Consider the following 18,304-nt stretch of genomic DNA (forward strand, 5'->3'; position numbering starts at 1 on the left):
ATCCAGTTAGAGACAGTGCACTGTCGCCCTCACCGTCAAGATAGATAAACCCTCTTCGCCCACACCTCTGGGTAGTCCTCAGTGATGACTATCAATTCAAACAACGCTGACAGGTAAAATGACGTAAGAAATGCAAAAATTGAGAGCTTTGAGAGCTTCTGTCTGTAAGCAGTTAACTACAGTCTCATAGCAGTTAGCTTCTGTCTGTTAGCAGTTAGCTCTTATTAGCTCCTCACCGTCAGCTCAGACCGGAGTTACCGTGTGTTCAGTCCGGTAGACGGTATCACCTTCTCACGCCCGTTTAAGAAATCTCACTCCACCGCCGAGTCCTTTTTTATTTATTTTTTTACGCCCTCTAGTGTGTTCACTAGTGTGTGTGTGTGTGTGTGTGTGTGTGTGTGTGTGTGTGTGTGTGTGTGTGTGTGCGGGCACGTGTGTGTGCGCCCAACGGGGCCAAACTCCGCCGTGCGCGATACAGAGAGCGGGGGAGGATTGTAAACGAGCGACCATGTAGAGACAGAAATGACACGCGGTCTGTAAATAAGATAAATAACATAAGGCTATTTAGTTTGTTTAATAAAAGGACAAGGTATAGACCTGTTCTATAGGAAAGGTTACCTTAAGTGACTTCTTTGTGATCTGGCACTATATAGAAAATAAAATTAAATAAAATTAACTTGACCTTCAAGGGGGGGCGGGGCGGGGTGCCCCCCTAATAAAATGGTAGGGCAAACACTGAAGTAAATAGTGTCAAAGTCGCCTGTCGTCCATACATTGCTGGTGAGAATTGTACCAAGGTAAGCAAATTGCAGACAAATTTACATTCAACTGTGTTATAAAACCATGTGCCCTGCCTGAATAACTATAACACACTTATGAGAAAAAGACTTTTTGTTTTATGAGTCTGCTGAATTTCTATAAGAAAAAAACAAGGCAATAAGAAGAGAGTAGTTCTAATAGGTGTTGTACTACACAAGAACATGATGAGGAATGCTAATGTAATGCACTTGTCTATGATCTATTATCTATTTCTGTATGAAGCCCTTTTCACACAGAGCGCGCAAAGCGCAGACCTCCGCCGACGAACCCATTCATTGTGTATGTGCTACCGCAGCGCAAGAGCGCACCGCTCTGCCGCCGAGCTGAGCGGCGCGCGAGAGGGCGCATACCGCGGCGTCTGCGCCCCGCCAGCCTACGCTCAAATTGAACATTTTTTAATTTCACCGCAACGCGCTGTGACGACACCTCGGCGCGTCCAGTAGCAGAGAAGAGTCTGAAATAGACCCGGAAGCGGTCACCATGGAGCTGTAGCTCCTGAACGAGCCTGTACTCCCCCAACTCCTGTCTTGCGCGCCTTGCTCTCCGCTTGCTCTGCGCCCTACCCCGCGGTGGGCGCCGCGAAAATCGTGCTCTGTGTGAAAGAGGCTTGAAACTGCATGAAAATAGGATTTCGCCATGTGATGTTTCAAAATTTTCTCGGGGGAGAACCCCCCGAATCCCACTTGCAATCTTTCTTTTTGTCACAACAGGACATATTACTGTATTTTTTAAGCAGATGATCAATACTACCATCAGATTGATGAAATTGACCTTGATCTGCGCCATAAAACAAATATTGGGCGTCTATGGACGTATGTGGGGCTTAGGCCTATAGATATGAATATGTAAACGTACGCTCGTTTCTTCTGTTTGCCACATGTGCATATTGACATTAATGGTAAAAAAAAAAAAAAAAAAAAAGTGCTGCCGTGTCCACATATGTTCATGACCACGCACGAGTGTCTGGTAAGGTGGTACTCATAACCTTTCTTCAAGGTTGGCAGGTCTGAAAAACATAGGCTGCAAGGTGTCAAGTGAGATATAAGTGCTGTATTGTTTTGTAATGCAGGGTTTCCTGCAGAAAACTTGGTAGTGCCAGGTGGCAAGTATGTTTTGACAGGGGCTGATGATAAGGGTCTTATTTGGGGTGCAGCAACAGAAAAAAATTGATGGTTCTGCATGTTCCTCAGTTTTGGCATCAAAATTTGGTACATTTTCGTTACGACAGAGCAAACAAACAAAAAAGAACTGCTGAAAATAATAGTTTTGGGGTTGTTTTTTTTTTTTTCATTTATTTTGAAAAATTAGAACATTCAACAGTGGTTCATTGGCTATAATTTTTACTGTCACAGCAAAAACACTCAAATACTGGCATATTGTCAATATGAAAAAATAAATAACAAAAAATAACACGATCACCAACTAACACCAACTATCTCTTGCTCTGCAGGGAGTTCCAGAGCCCGATTCTCTGGAGGAGAAGTTGCTGTGTGTGGAGATTTCTGAGGCAGCTCTGGATGTCATCAGGACGGTCTTGAAAGCGGTGGCCTCCATCGCAACCTTTGTCGGCTTTCTGCCACTCGCCAACAGGGTACAAGAGCACAAACATTTTACATTTCAGTGTTGAGAGAACTGCCATGTCAAGTTGTCTTTTTTTTAATAGTTTGAGCTTTTTATTGTCATCATTCAGTACAATGAAATTCCAGAATCTACAGGTCTTGAAAAGTCTGTAAAAGTATTGAATTTGAATTTAAAATTCCCTCCAAAACAGGCCTCAGAAAGTCTTACATTATAATTTAGAAAGGTTGTAAATATGTTTTCTTTCCTTCCGTAGACAGTAACATTAGTTATAACTTTTTTGTATGTGGTTGCAGGTTGTCAGTAGATTTATTTATTTCTATATCTATACACTTAAAGTGGGGCTTATTATGAATCCGTGCAGGAGATAAATAGGAATTATGTTTTCAGGTTTTTCTTATGTACGCCTGTCCATATGTACATATGTACTTCTGTTCATCCTGTTTTTGTGAACGTGATTTCTCAAGAAAACCTGGAGGGAATTTCTTCAGATTTGGCGCCAAAAGTCCACTTGGGCTACACGATGAATTGGCTAGATTTCGGTGCTCTTAGGACAAAGGTCAAGACCACTGTGACCTTGTCTGTCTCATTCTTGTGAATGCAATATCTCAAGCACACCTTGAGGGATTTTTTTCAAATTTGGCACAAACATTAATTTGGACTCCATGATGATAAGATTTTTGGTGGGCAAAGGTCAAGGTCACTGTGACTTTGCATCCATCTCATTGTCATGAAGCAATATCTCCAGAAGGCACAAATGTCCACTTGGACTCAACAATGAACTGATTAGAATTTGATGGGCAAAGGTCAAAGTCACTGTGACCTCACAAATCATGTTTTGGGCCATAACTTGAAGAGAATTCACATGCTAATGACAAAACTTCACACAAATGTCTGATAGGATAAATTGATGAAGGGTTAATGTTTCATATCCAAAAGGTCAAAGGTCATCATCACCGTGACATCACAATGTTCTACAAAAACACTTTTTAAAACATTACTCAAAATAGTGTTGCTACTGCTAATTACAGTGTCATGGACGCTCGGAGACTCACAAGCTCTGCCAGAATTTTATGTCATACTTGAGCAACTTGTTTAACCTTGTCTGGCCTTTAAGTACAACTGTTTACAGCAACTTTTCTTGCAATGGATTATTTTGGCTTGTAGCCTGTCTCTCTTTGGTCTCATCATTTCCATCATCTCTCCCTGCTCTCTGTCTTTTTACTCTTTGTCCATGACTGTCAATTTACCTCAGATATGCATTGAGATGGCTGACTCCAGTGATGTAACCAAGGTGGTGGAGAACTACAACAACTCTTTGAAGACTGGCAGAGTTTGGTATGCATGTGTACTTTTAAAATAAAAGGGGTATGAAATAGGGTCAAATTAGTTTTGTAGAATTGTATGTCTTTTCTCCACACAGTCTTTAGGTTGCCTGTGTATGTGTTCATGTATTTTTATATTTTAGTCCACCATCCTAGGACCAAAACTGACCAACTCCCTTTTCTCTCTGCAGGTGTAAAGTTCACCGTTTTGAATCGTGAGTATATCACTTTGTTACTGACTCCTTTCCGGTTAAAAGACAGACAAAACATGCTTTATTTGCCAGTGCATGACACTGATCAACGAATTTGATGACTGTTATGACCCATGGGTGCAATAGGTTCTTGGTTTTTGGACTCTTGGTTGGACAACAAAAAAACTACCAACAAGGACTTAAGTACACTATTTTCTGACGTTTTATTTACGAAATACATATTTATTTATTTATTTATTTATTTATTTAGCGAAATGTTCTGCAAATTAATTGATAATGAAAATAATTAGCAGGGCTTGACTTTGACTCTCCAGCTACAGAAGTTAGTGGTTTTCCAAAGCAGCCACTCAGCATTTTCACTAGCCACAATTGTTTTGTTTGGAAATTATGTTTTATTTGATCAAAGTTGACTATGGTTTGCTGAAAGTTACTTGAAGAACAAGATTTCTAACCCTTTTAGATGTAAATGACCATTGTAAAAGCCCAAGCCAAGACTACATAAAAATGTATGACACTTCAGTCAGCAAATACGCAGCCATGATAAGATAGATAGATAGATAGATAGACTTGGCTCTGACCTGTTGAGGCATGGACACAGGACCTCCAGGGTTATTTTGTGGTGTCTGGCGCCAGTGCATTGGTGGCGTATTCTTTAAATTCCGTGGGTTGTGAGGTGGGGTATCGGCACATCCCACTAATGCACTCCTCATTTCGTGCATCTGTGTGTGGCTGCATGCTTATTTGCAGAATATATATGTGCCACCTGCCAAATTGGCTATTATGAGTGACTGTGTTACATGCCGCTGCCAAATTCTACCGGTATTTGGTGGGTGGGTAGCTTCTAATGTCAAGCCCTGATTGTTGTGGCACCTAAATGTCTTGCAGGAAGAGAAAAGAATGATTATAAGAAAAAAGAAAAAGCATTTAGCACAAAGCAAGAGATGACTGAACAAATAATTCAGGGACACTTGATAAGAACTTGAACATTGTGTTTTTTTGTATCTTCTTAAGTACTAAGGTCGACCATTTTGTGAGAACAACCCTGCTTTTATCTGTGACTGACAATCCTTTTATTTGTAATTTTAGTATGAAGAGCCTTAAACAGCGTCTACAAGATTCTAGTGAGATCACGATAAACTTTGAACCAGATGCTATCGATGTCAAAGCCAAGCCCCCAGCTGTGAAATGTGAAACCCAGCCTCCTCCTTCTGAACAGTTGGATAATGGGTCACAACCTGCTCTGCAAACCAGTGACCCTGCTGGATCCATCGTATCTGAGCCCATTACACCTGAACCAAATGTTACCCCAGCAAGTGACGTAGCAATGAAGGAGGACGGTGAAAAATCAGGAACTGAGATCGTCATGGACTCCGCTGTTGGTCCTGAGGCAAATGAAGATGTAGGAAAAGCAGACGTAAAGGTGGAAGAGGAGTCACCAACAACTCCAGTCTCTACTGCTGATTCGACCTCTACCCCTGCAGTCAGCAGCGGAAACACAGTCTCAGCTGCTTCCAATACGACCCCATCAGCCACAGCAGTCATCTCTGAAGGAAACTTTGCAGAAATTCCTAAGATTAGCACAGAAAATTTCCTGGCCCTTGTGGCAGCAGTTCGCAAACACAAACTCAGCCGGGAGAGCAGGTCCCAGAGTGAGGACAAGATGGTGAGGCCAGGCTTTGCACATCATTTACATTTGGCAATAGCATATTTTCTCAGTGCCAAATTGTTGTCAGTCTTTTAATTGCTATATAAATCTTTGTTCTTTCAAAGAATCAGTGATGCAGAATGAGACCAAACGGCAAATACAACATTGTTATCCTGAATAGACTTTTTGGAGATTTAACATTGGGGAAACATTGATTTCCAACAAAATTGTGACTTTGATACCCGAGGTTTTTGAATTTTGCTTTAAACTTTTAAAAAAAATAACTTTATTTGTGAATGTCCATGCCTTGCTCCTCTACCCTGGCTTATGAATGTCTTGCCATTTCTTTCATGTCATGTCATTAATATTTTTTTTATATATATATTTTCTTTAGAGCCACAGCAAATGCAACATAAGGCCTAAAACTGCAACGGTTGAAGACACACCACAAAGAACGGTAAACAACTGTTTTATTTATTCTCATAAACCTCCCTGTCCTCCTCTGTGTCTTCGTAAAACCTTTCATATACATAGCGGATGAGCCATTTCACCCCTGATCTGATTTTTTCAAATTTTGCCTGTTACAATTCTCCCAAGTCCTTTTCACTAGTTCTTGGTATTTATCAATCTTATACATAAACAAATGGGTCTTGTTTGATAACTGATGCATGTTTCAATGATTGATTCCTTCTTTGTTCTCCATCCAGGCTCAGGACAATTTTACAGATGACATTGTTTCTTCAGACGCCTGTCCTTTCGATACGCAAAATTTCAACATTGATGACTTTGTCACTGTTGATGAAGTTGGTGATGATGTGGGAGACGCAATCCCTGAACCTCATACCTCCTCCTCATCTAAGCAGTCCTCCAGATCTAGAAGAGAGAGACACAGCTCAGATGTGTGGTCCACTGGCAAACAGACCTCAACAAGGTCTTCAAGAGACTCTAAAAACTCAGCTTCTTCCTCATCCTCCTCATCCAGTTCAGCAAAAGGTTCAAGCTCTTCAAGCTCTGTGTCACCAAAAAAGCCCAAGGACTCATCTGTGTCCACTAAATCCCCTACCAAACCCTTGGCCTCTACCAGTGTCAGTAAAGCCTCTTCTTCAGTGTCTACTGAAACCTCTTCTTCCCCTCGTCAGAAAACACAACTAAGCAAGACAAAACCTCCAGCCGAAGCATCTAATACTGCATCTTCCAGTTGTCGTACCCGCTCATCCTCAGCTGCATGTGATACGGAAAAGATAACATCAGCAGCAAGTGCCAAGGCATCAGTGAAGACACATCCTGAGCTGCTTGAAGAAAAAGTAAAAGACACAGAGAGCGTAGTAACAAAGTCTGACCACAAAGTGTCAGCAGAGAGCCTTGATGCAAAAACTGTTGAGTCAGAGACAAAAACAGAAACATCATCAGAGATGCATCCACCTTTACAGGGACATGGGGTAGAGTTGAGCCAAGCTCAAAGTCTGGAGATTGATTCTAATGCCATCCCAATGAAAGACCAGCAGAAAAACAAAGAGGAAGGGAAAGAGGAGGATAATAACAAACATACAGAGGTGGAGGAGGACAACGGTGAGAAATATCAAATCCTTGATTCACTTGATGATCAAACAGATCAACAGATGGATGATGTGGACCAAGAGGTCAACTCTGAAGCCCATCCAACTGGACCTGAGGGAGGCCAGGCTTTGCACAAGGAAAGCTTTCAGGACTTGGACAGTGTTGACGATGAAGGCAAAACCCACCCACAGGAATCCAGTGAAATGGAAATGGATAGTTCTTTCCATGTGCTAGATAGTGTCACCGAAGACCAAGCATCTACAGGTCAAGAGGACAGTCGCCTGGTCCAAGATGGTGGTTCCACAGTAAAACAACTGTCTGAGGAAGATGCGATTTCAGCAGATGTCAAATCTGATTTGTTAGGTAAAGATCAAGAGGCAAATAATGTAGATGATTTCCATGTGTTAGATACAGGTAGTAAACAGTCTGAAAGGAACAAGGGAGATGAAAAGAGGAGAACAGAGGAAGAGGTCAAAGGCAAAATGCTTTCAGCAGAGTCCTGCAAAGTCTTGAAAGCTGTTGAAAATCCTGATAGCCGAATCCCAAATGAAGACCAGCCTCTTCAAGACTCTGACAACAAAGATACTTTCAAAGACACTGACAATGATGTAACTGAACAAGAAACCTTTGAGGTACTGGATTCAATTGATGATCAGACCGGAACAGAAGATGACAACCAAAACCTTGAAACTCCCAGTGACCAGACATCTAAAAATGACATGAGGCCCATGGAGGAAGACGATGACACATATCAGGTTATTGATTCTGTGGAAGATCAGCCATCGACTATAGAGATGAAGATGGAGCCTGACAACAAGGGGAAAAGAAACACAAGAAGGGAGGTGACAGCTATAAAAGATGATAGGCGATCAAAGAAAAGCAGCCCCACAACTACAGCATCCAGAAGTGAAGAGAAGGAGAAATCACCAAAGAAACAGGACAGGACAGTCAAAAAATATGACACACGGACAAGAGTGGACACCTCTGCAGGAGTTTCTGAAAAAGACAAAGAAATCAATGAGGAGATGATGTACCAGATAGTAGATTCTGTTGAAGATGAACCGGTTCAAGATACTGCCACCACAGAACTGTCTGGTAGAAGGAGGAGTGCAAGAGGAAAGAAACAGGATAAAATGGCATTGGTTCTCACAGAAGTGCCTGAAAAACCAGAGGAGGCTACATACGAGATTTTAGACTCTGTGGAGGACGAAACTCCCAGTGATGTACCAACTATCTCGGCAAGATCTACCAGAGGAAAAAGGGAAAGAACAGCTAAGAAAGATGCTTTAAATGAAAAAACAAAAAATGAGGACACTCCAACAAGAAGGAGGCACACCTCTGCCAGAGAGCGAAACAGGGAAACACCAAAAAAGGAGGAGAAAATGTCTCCAAAGGAGAGCACACCATCAAAGAAGAGTGACAGTGTTGTAAGAGAGGTAAGTGAGGAGGATGTTACCTGTAAGGTATGCGACACTGTGGAGGAAGAGGTTGTTAACGATGATCGGCCTGCTACAAGAACAGGACAAAGGGGAAGACCAAAGAAAGATGTTAAAATAACTAAAAGAGGTAGCACAACATTAAAGAAGAGTGACAAAGACACATCTGAAATAGTGGCGGATGAAGAAGAGGCAACATATCAGATTCTTGATTCTGTGGAGGACGAGAGTGTTGACGATCAGCACCTCACAGAACAGTCAAAAGAGAGAGATTCCAAAAACGATGAACAGCAAACAAAGAAAAGTATCTCCCCTGCAGGATCACCCAAAAATGAGGAGGAAGAGGAAGAGCCTGTGTATCAGATCATAGATTCCCTAGAAGACGATCAAACTCAAGAAGAGCTGACTGCGACAGAGGACAAGACAAAAGATGAAACTTGTACAAAAGAGAAGGCACCAGTTGAAAAAGATGACACATCAACTTGTGGTACCATAGTTGTGGAAGCATCCGAAAAAGAGGTTGTCGAGGAGGAGACTTTGTATCAGATAATTGATAATTTAGAGGAGGCAAATGATGATCCATCTGCTGCAGAAATGTCTTCTATGGTGAATGAAGAAAATACACCCAAAACAGAGATTCAAAAAATGGACAAATTAACAACAAAACTCCACAGTGATGCCACCGTACTTGAAGAGGAGAACAAACAAAAATCACCTGAGAAAAACACAAAGAGCACTCTGGTGAACCTGGATGAAGTGAGTGAGGAGGAGGAGGATTACCCTGATGACGCAGCAGAGGAGGAACAACTGAGGAAGCGACAGGCCGCTGCAAAAAAGAAGCAGTTCAACAAAGAGCGGGAATCCAGGAGGACCAGGGAGAAAGAGGAGAGGAGGACTAGAGAGAGAGAAGACAGGGAAAGAAAGAGTTCAAACAGCAGCAGAGGAGGAGGAGGCGGCGGGGGAGGGACGAAGAGGGAGAAGGGGAGGGGAAAGGAGGAGACGGTGGAGGTGGATGCCAAGGAGCTGGTGACTCTGGATGAGGTGGGAGCAGATGAGGTCGGAGAGGAAAGAGCATCTGAGAGCCGAGAGTGGGATGGGGAGATCACAGAGGGAGAGTTGCAGGCACTCGTCACTCTGGATGAGTTTATAGAAGAAGAGGAGGATGGGAAGCCGGAGCAAAGCACGCTGGAGACCTGTCCACCCAGTCAGGAGGATGAATCAGTGGACTTCTTAAACCCAGAGGTAAAGGTCAAGACTTAAACACAAACAAGTTTAATTTTCTTAAAAGCGTAAAAAAAGCGGTAAAGCACTGTGAAACGAACATTTAAAAAGATGCTAGAGATCTTTTGTGTTTGTTTTTTAGACTTTAGTGACTTTAGATGAAGCTGGCGATGATGAGGAAGAGAAGCCAGACGAAGAGCAAACAGAGAAAACCTCAAGATCTGCCAAACGCAAACACGATGATGACACAGGTATGTGTTATTCTGTCAGAATACTTGCACAGGCATATTTGAATTACAGCGACAGCAGAACTATTGATTTTCATTATGTCCAAACCAGTGGACCCTTTTCACAGCAGTCTCGCAGGGAAAAAAGCAGGAGTAAACATGATCAGAAACAACAGCTCGATGCCGTTAACTGTCCCAGCAAGACATCAGCATTTTCAGACAAAAGGAACTCCATCATCATTCTGACAAACTAGTTCTAAGTACCCTCATTTTTGTTGTCTCCGTACTTAAATAACTTGGAATGATTGTAGTTCTTCTGCGTTCACAAGGAATGCAAAGCAGTTTTTTGCCTTGGGTTTGTCGCACGAATACAGCCACTGGAGAATTTTCTTGAAGTATTTCACAGTAGCGAATATTCACCCTTAAAAGCTATGCTTTCAGTTGTGCTAACTAACTTTGGAAGGCAGCGAACAGCTAACTTGGGTGTTGTAAAGTACAACCAACAGCTGGAATCAGTTGAAGTGAACATGATTAACATGGAGGCTCCGTGCTTTTACAGAGGGGCTTAATACTCGTCTTTCTCTCCAGTTTTAGAGGAAAGTATGAACTTTGTGACGGTGGACGAAGTGGGAGAGGTGGAAGAAGAGGAGGAAAAGGAAATGGTAAAAGCCAGACCGAGAGGACGAGCCAAGAAGAGAACCAGACAGACCCCTGGTAACACAAACACACATTTATACACATTCTTTTATACAGTCATGTTGTTACCCGAAATCTAATCTCTGCAGACTCAAAAATGAAAAATTTTACATAAACGTAGTTATTTAAGAATATAATTTTCAAGTTTCCCTTTCATTTGTTTGCACAACCAATTCATTGACTTTTACCACAGTGAGAAAATCTACCAGAGGGAAAACGGTGGCTGCAAAAGACGAGAGAGAAGAAGAAAATGAACCAGCTGACACTGATGTACTGCCTCCCACTTCACTCGATGGCTCCTCGTCACTGGACAAAGATCCGTCTACGTTTTCAAATGACGGCCAGACTGAGATCCAGAAGACAGAGGCAAAGGTGGAATCGGCAAGCCAAGCAGACATCACTGCTGCTTCTGCTGAGCAGGAGTCGCCATCGGAGCACCCTGAGAACCAGACACTGGAGATATGTGTGGAGCAAGGAGAGGAGGAGAAAGAAGGATGGAGCAGGGCGGGCATAAAAGGTACAGAGAGCTGAAAGAATGATGGACAAAAGCCATTTCCACACCAACAGTGAAATTCTATTCTTCAGTTTGAGGATATCGTTCCCACTGAGCTGGTATTTTGGACCACTGAATGTTCATCTTTCTGAAAATTCTCTCAAAAATGGAGGAAATACTTGAATTTGCTTGTTTATCAGAAACACTTCACTGGCCTACCTCTACCTACCTGTAATACTTACCTGCAATTCTTGAATAACAAAAAGATTATTTGTCCAAAAATCAGTCTTAAATCTGGTTAAAACCTGATCTTGAAAAGGTCTTCAAAAGCATTAGGTCTAAGTGTTTGATATGTGTAGCCACCCTAAAAATCCCATTCGTAAAATATTCAACTTTCTTTATGGCTCAGTAAAAATGTTCTGAAATGCTTACATTACAACAGTGTGTATATTGGACAGAAAGTTCACACCTCGAGTTGGTGACATCACACCACATCATAGAGGGTTGCTCTAAAATCTCCTGAGAATTTTTTTTTTAACTTGGTCCCATTACCACAATTTTCATACATTTTTCATACATTATTTTAGGTCAAATTGCCTTCATTCATTCATTCATACATACATTCATTCATACAATCTAGCTGCTGAAGCAGATGGATTAACACATTTGACCATGTGAGCCTGAAAGTGACAGGAACAACGAGCAACTGCTACAAAGAATTCAATGTTAACTGAGACCAGAAATCTCTGGAGGAGAAGAAGACAGTGCCAGCTGTGTAACCTGCTGCCATGCTCACATTTTGACACCACACACACAAATTTCAGTGTTCATCAGGTTGGCCTGTCCCTTACTGAATAAAAGAAATGTAAACACACACACACACACACACACAGGGCTTGGATATCTTCAGGCGTTTTTATCAAGTTTCATACATTATAGGTATGATTCAACTTTTCAGCCACATTCACACTTTTTAAATCCATTCTCTTTTTTCCAACTCAAGTTTTGTTAGAATTAAAAAACAAAAGAAAAAAATAAAATAAAAATCAGCGTTCACACCACAGCTTTTTTAGAATTTGCCTTTTCTAGCTTAAAAGTCAGTCTACCTCAGTGTTCTGTACAGTTGTTGAAGTGCACCCACCCCATTCCCCTTTATAAAAAGGAGGTATTAACCAAACTGTGCCTTAAAACTCTAGGTCTGGACCAGACTGTGGGTGAACGTGAATTTTTGGCATTTCTGATCGAAATATGAGCCGAAACAATGAAGCAAAGTTGTTGCAGATGAATAATTTCTGTTGATTGACCAAGCAGTCAATCATTTTGGTTCTATGTACATTGCAGCGCGCATATAGAAAACATCTTTTTCCAAATATTAATGTATGATTGTCGGGGCTTAAGTGATTCATAGATTTTCCCCTCTGTTGTTAAGCTGTGAGTAAACGGAGGAAGGAGCCTGTCGGACCTGAAGCAAAGCGATCTCGTTCTCAGTCTCCATGTGTCGCTGCCGACGTCAAACTGCCTGTATTTAAACCCAACAATCCCCTCGGTGAGACACACACACACACACACACACACACACACACACACACACACACACACACACACACACACACACTCACTCCCACTTTATTTGACAACGATGGATGTTTTGTCACACACACCCGTGTCACTGTCTCATCCTTCAGGTCAGGAGTTTGTCGTCCCCAAATCAGGGTACTTCTGTAATCTCTGCTCTGTTTTCTACCTGAACGAGAGCACCGCCAAGGATCTCCACTGCAGCAGCCAGAGACACTTCGACAACTTGCAGGTACACACAGACAAACACACAAAAGGAGCCACACTAAAACACACACTTGGTCTTACTCTGTTTGTGTTTGTTTGTTGTTTTCCAGAAACATTACCAGAAGCTGAAACAGAAAACATCAAGAAGTTGCGCACAAAGTTCTCAAGGCTCCGTTTCTGATTGATAGCGACTTCAGCTACTGGCGGAACTGTACTGGGTGTACAATATGCCATGTGGATCATAATTTTATTTTATTATTTTTTTCATATAAATGTGTACATTATCTACCACAGTACTTACTAAATATTTTAGCATGTATCGCCTCAGTGGGTTTTAAACCCCCTCCAGCTCTACACTTTTGGTGCCTTGCTCTGTGAACAGTTGCACAGTTGTAGAAAAACCAGGAATCATGAGCTGAGTGAAACATAAAGTCAGTGACGGTTACATTTTCGAAGGTTTGGAACTTTAAACGATGCTACATGACCTCTTTTACTCATCGATACATAATTACTACAGTATTTTTTTTTTGCGAACACGGCATTTACATTTGTCTGATTTTCTGGAATTGGGTTTAAAACCTGTCAACATTTTGACATTTTGGATGCAACATGTAGCACCTTTTGAAGGAACTGTCTGTGAGCCTGTTAACTTGTTTTTAAAGTTGAATAAATGAAGCTTCGAATTTCATCCTGAGCACAATGTATAAAACTCAGATAAACAACCACTTCAGCTTCGGTAACCATGCAGCTGAAAATCCTTGTCACGGTTAGATAGTAAGTCGTCGAAATCTGGTGCTCGGGCAGTGACTTCTGGCGTCACAAACCGACGAAAAAAGCCGTCCTTTAACGTCGGCATGATACGTGACCGGTTGCCATTATAGTTTAAGAAAGAGCCTGTATGTATACGTTAAATTTCTTGTGAAACAGAAGTGTATCTTGAAAGAAGACAATGCATGTAACAGGCAGAACTTGACACGCCGTCCCAGAACGTCAACAACCAACGCACCCAGGGCACCTTGGACGACAAAATGATGTGAATGTGTTGGTTTGACAAACGTGAGAAAGATTAATAATGATAAGAATTATTATTTTGTCTTTCAGAGACAATGTAAAGACAGTTTTGTTGTTTGTAGTTTTGGAAAACGTGAATTATTTAATGGTCACGGTCAATACAAATCACAGAGCTGAGCTTCGGGGATGTTTCAGATTTGTCTGTCCTGACGAAAATGTATCTGAAACAGCACCTGCTCCCAGTTTTGGCAACTTTCTGGTGTAAAATGATATTTTTACTCTGTAATAAACTGTATATCTAGTAAACCCTGACAAATGTGTTTATTACGTAAAATATTTGTGTTGTTGTGAGAACGTTACATCATCCTGACATGTAAGTACACATGAAGTCAGTTAATGTAAAACTTGATCACTGACATCAACAGGCCTATATTTGGGACAGGCCTTTAATTCCTTTCACACAAAACTGTTGCTGAGCAAAGATGGGAAATACAATCTGTTTATTTAAACCAGTATGAATATTACTCGCATAAAAATTAGGCTTCAAAAGTCTGAATCATTCCTGTGATGTAGCGCTGACAGATGTGAGATGAAATAAAGTCAAAGCAACATTGCGTCATTTCTTTTTAATTGTCTTGTTTTAATTTCTGATGTTAATGCACCAAAATAATAATAATCCTAATAACAGAAACTGTTGAGGAGTCCCAAAGCTCGACTCTCAGCAGAGTCGCAAGTCTCCTGTGTTACTCTCAATAAATAATTTNTTTTAATTGTCTTGTTTTAATTTCTGATGTTAATGCACCAAAATAATAATAATCCTAATAACAGAGACTGTTGAGTCCCAAAGCTCGACTCTCAGCAGAGTCGCAAGTCTCCTAGTCCCAAAGCTCGACTCTCAGCAGAGTCGCAAGTCTCCTGTGTTACTCTCAATAAATAATTTCCCATGAGTCAAAGGGGGGGAGGTGCCAACAGAGAGGAACAGCGAAAGTGAAAGTATAAAGTCAGTGGTGTGNAACCTCCATTTATATGAATTCTCCTGTAAATCAGCATCATATCAGTTTGACCTGTCCCCTCAACTACACAGGCTGAATAAACTGTGTCTGACTACATAGGCATTTCTAGCCCATTTTTGGGGGTGCTGAATCCCAGTTTTTTTTTTTTTTATTACTGTATGTCCTTTTTTAACAAGCTAGAAAAGTGTCAAAACCAGACAGTACTTGGTTGCAACGTAATATTTTAACAACAAAAATACAGCAGCACCCCCCCTTGTCTCAAAAATGGTTTGATCCACCCCATCCCTCCTACCTTAACCTACCTTAAGTTAAAAACACTGGGAGTTTAAAATACACACAATAAAAAGATGACCTTACACATGTGACATCCCCCCACTGTTTGACGTTGACAGTCCCTGCAACGTAAAAATCAATTCAGTCTCTGTATCTTTCTGGTGGATGGCCAAAATTAGGCCGAGCGGAGAGTCGTGGTGCTGCTTCCAGCTCTCCATTCTGAGGAGGCATGGGCATGGCTGCAGGTAGGAACCCATAAAACAATGGTGCTGGCAACCTTTGGGTCTCTACAAGTCTCTGGGAGTCCGTTTTGTGTCCACTGGATGGCGGTAAAACATCTGCAGGGGGTGCTGTACACAACTTTAATGCATTCCTATGTACAGTCTGCTCGCGGCCACCTCTCTCTGGTTGTACCCTGTACACCACCCCTGTGTCCCCCACCTAGTCCAAAATCACATATGGCTTAGCGCTCCACCATGTACATAACCAAAATCACATATGGCTTAGCGCTCCACCATGTACATAATTTCCCTCTGCCTTGCCTGTTTCTCTCCCGTACCCACACCTGCTCTCCTGGTAGCAGTGGCACGGCTTTGGCCTTTTTGTCATACTGCTGTTTATGCTGAGCAGCTGTCTCATCCATCCTCTGCCTCGCTATACTGTAGGCTAAGGAAAGTCTCTGTTGGTGATCTTTCACCCACCTAGCTCATGACGAGATTGCTGGGGGCCCACCCCTAGTTCTATGTCTACAGGGAGCTGCAGGTGTCTGCCAAACATAAGAAAAGAGGGAGCATAGCCTGTTGAGCTATGTGTTTTGTTGTTATAAGCGTGTACTAGCTCAGGAATGTGCTCAGGCCAACGGTTCTGCTTAACTGTTTCCAGTGAGCGAAGCATGTTCAACAAAGTCTGGTTAAAACGCTCTGCACTGCCATTCCCTGCTGGATGGTATGGTGTTGTGCGGCTTTTGGCTATACCATAGGTGTCACAGAGCTGCTTCATCAAGGCTAACTCAAAGTTAGGGCCACAGTCAGAGTGAAACCGAGCCGGACAGCCAAAAGGCTGGATTACATGTGTCCATGGTGCTCTCACTGTTGTCTGAGCTGTCTGGTCACGTGTGGGAATGGCCCAGGCAAAACGAGTGAACAGGTCTGTAGCAACTAGGATGTTTTGGTAAGTATCTGTGGGCCGACTGAGAGACAGAAAATCTAAACCTATTACTTCCAGAGGACAGGACACAGTAATAGGGTTTATTGGGGCCCTGGGCTCTACCTTCTCCCTTTGCAGGCTGCAGGCGACACAACCCTGGTGGAAACGACGTACCTCCCCCTCCAGGTCCGGCCAGTAGAATCTTCGCCGGATCCGAGACAAGGTCCAGTCCACACCAGCGTGGGCAGCCGCCTCATGGGTCTTTCTCCAGACTTCTTGGCATCTAGAACTGGGACACACAATCTGGAAATATTCTTCATTAGAACGTGGGTCAATCACCCTCCGACACAGTAAATTACCCTTGCTCTGGAGCTTCTTCCACTGTTGTAGTATTTTCTGGGCACTGTGGGACATAGCATGTCGTTCAGATCCTGAGGGTTTTACTCGTCTGTCCACGTACCCCTTAACCACTTGGATATCGGGGTCGCTGGCTTGAGCCGCCTCCCATTCTCCATCAGCCCACTCCTCACTCTCTCCCCTAAGGGTTAATTCCACAGCTGCTGAGAATGCAGCCTCTGCATCGGTGGGTTCAGCATCTGGGGTCTCCACTGGGAACCTAGACAAGGCATCCGCATTAACATTGCTTTTACCTGAACGATACTTGACATTGTAGTTGAAGGAAGCGAGCTGAGCAACCCGGCGCTGTTCTACTGCGCCAAGGCATGCTGTCTGCAAATGAGCAACAGGGTTATTATCAGTATATACTATAAATTGCACACCAGTCAGGTAATCTTTGAACTTTTCAGTTACCGCCCACTTCAGCGCCAAAAGCTCTAACTTGAAAGAGCTGTAGTTGGCGTCATTCCATTCGGTTGGATGTAGGCCGCGGCTCGCATAGGCTATTACACGTTCCTGCCCCCCTTGGACTTGGGCTAACACTGCTCCCAGCCCCTGATTACTGGCATCCGTGTACAGAATAAACGGGAGGGAGTAGTCAGCATACGCTAAAACAGGAGCCTGTGTGAGTGCTGCCTTTGGTGCGTCGAAGGATGCTTGGCACTCTTGGGACCACTGTACTGACCGAGTCTCTGTCCGTTTGTCAGTAGGGGCGCCTGCAAACAGTGCATTCAGGGGACGTGCGATTTTTGCGAACCCAGCTACCAAACGTCTGTAGTAGCCAGCTAGTCCTAAAAAGGCTCGCACCTGTTTCACAGTAGAGGGNGGGGCGCCTGCCAACAGTGCATTCAGGGGACGTGCGATTTTTGCAAACCCAGCTACAAAACGTCTATAGTAGCCAGCTAGTCCTAAAAAGGCTCGCACCTGTTTCACAGTAGAGGGGATCGACCAGTCCTGCACTGCGGAGACTTTATCTGGGTCAGGTCCTACCCCTCGCTGGTCTACCACGTGGCCCAAAAACTTCACCTCACGTTGCAGGAGCTTACACTTATCCAGCCGCAGCTTCAGTCCATGCCGCCACAGCCTTTGAAACACCTCGTCCAGGTGCTGTAGGTGAGAGGGGAAATCAGGTGAGTAGATTATGATGTCGTCCAAATACACCAGCAGCGACTCTGCCACCTGACCACTTAAACACTGTTGCATGAGCCGTTGGAAGGTGGCTGGGGCATTACACAATCCAAACGGCATGCATTCAAACTCAAACAGGCCAAGTGGAGTGGTGAAAGCGGTTTTCTCCCTGTCCTGGGGGTCCATTTCGACCTGCCAGTAGCCGCTGGCCAGGTCAAGGGTAGAAAACCATTCTGCTCTGTTCAAGTTGGTCAGTGTTTCTTCTATCCTAGGCAAGGGAAAGGCATCTTTATGGGTCACTGCATTCAATTTTCTGTAATCAACACAGAACCTCCAACTACCGTCC

General features: G+C 43.0%; 1 protein-coding gene across 12 annotated transcripts in view; it reads left to right on the forward strand.

Moving 5' to 3' along the window:
- LOC126404574 (uncharacterized) overlaps positions 1-14,308 on the forward strand; it is a 65,733-nt gene extending 51,425 nt beyond the window's left edge. For all 12 annotated transcript variants that reach the window (XM_050067903.1, XM_050067908.1, XM_050067911.1 and 9 more), the window contains 12 exons: positions 2,270-2,410; positions 3,653-3,735; positions 3,914-3,937; positions 5,021-5,597; positions 5,974-6,036; positions 6,287-9,814; positions 9,936-10,044; positions 10,609-10,734; positions 10,910-11,233; positions 12,639-12,755; positions 12,895-13,016; positions 13,102-14,308. In XM_050067903.1, the coding sequence (XP_049923860.1) occupies positions 2,270-2,410; positions 3,653-3,735; positions 3,914-3,937; positions 5,021-5,597; positions 5,974-6,036; positions 6,287-9,814; positions 9,936-10,044; positions 10,609-10,734; positions 10,910-11,233; positions 12,639-12,755; positions 12,895-13,016; positions 13,102-13,176 (5,289 nt within the window). In that variant the 3' untranslated portion in view covers positions 13,177-14,308. The remainder of the gene's footprint in view (positions 1-2,269; positions 2,411-3,652; positions 3,736-3,913; positions 3,938-5,020; positions 5,598-5,973; positions 6,037-6,286; positions 9,815-9,935; positions 10,045-10,608; positions 10,735-10,909; positions 11,234-12,638; positions 12,756-12,894; positions 13,017-13,101) is intronic.
- The last annotated feature ends 3,996 nt before the right edge of the window (positions 14,309-18,304 follow it).

This window comes from Epinephelus moara, chromosome 17 (genome assembly GCF_006386435.1).
Source record: "Epinephelus moara isolate mb chromosome 17, YSFRI_EMoa_1.0, whole genome shotgun sequence".
Taxonomy (NCBI): domain Eukaryota; kingdom Metazoa; phylum Chordata; class Actinopteri; order Perciformes; family Serranidae; genus Epinephelus; species Epinephelus moara.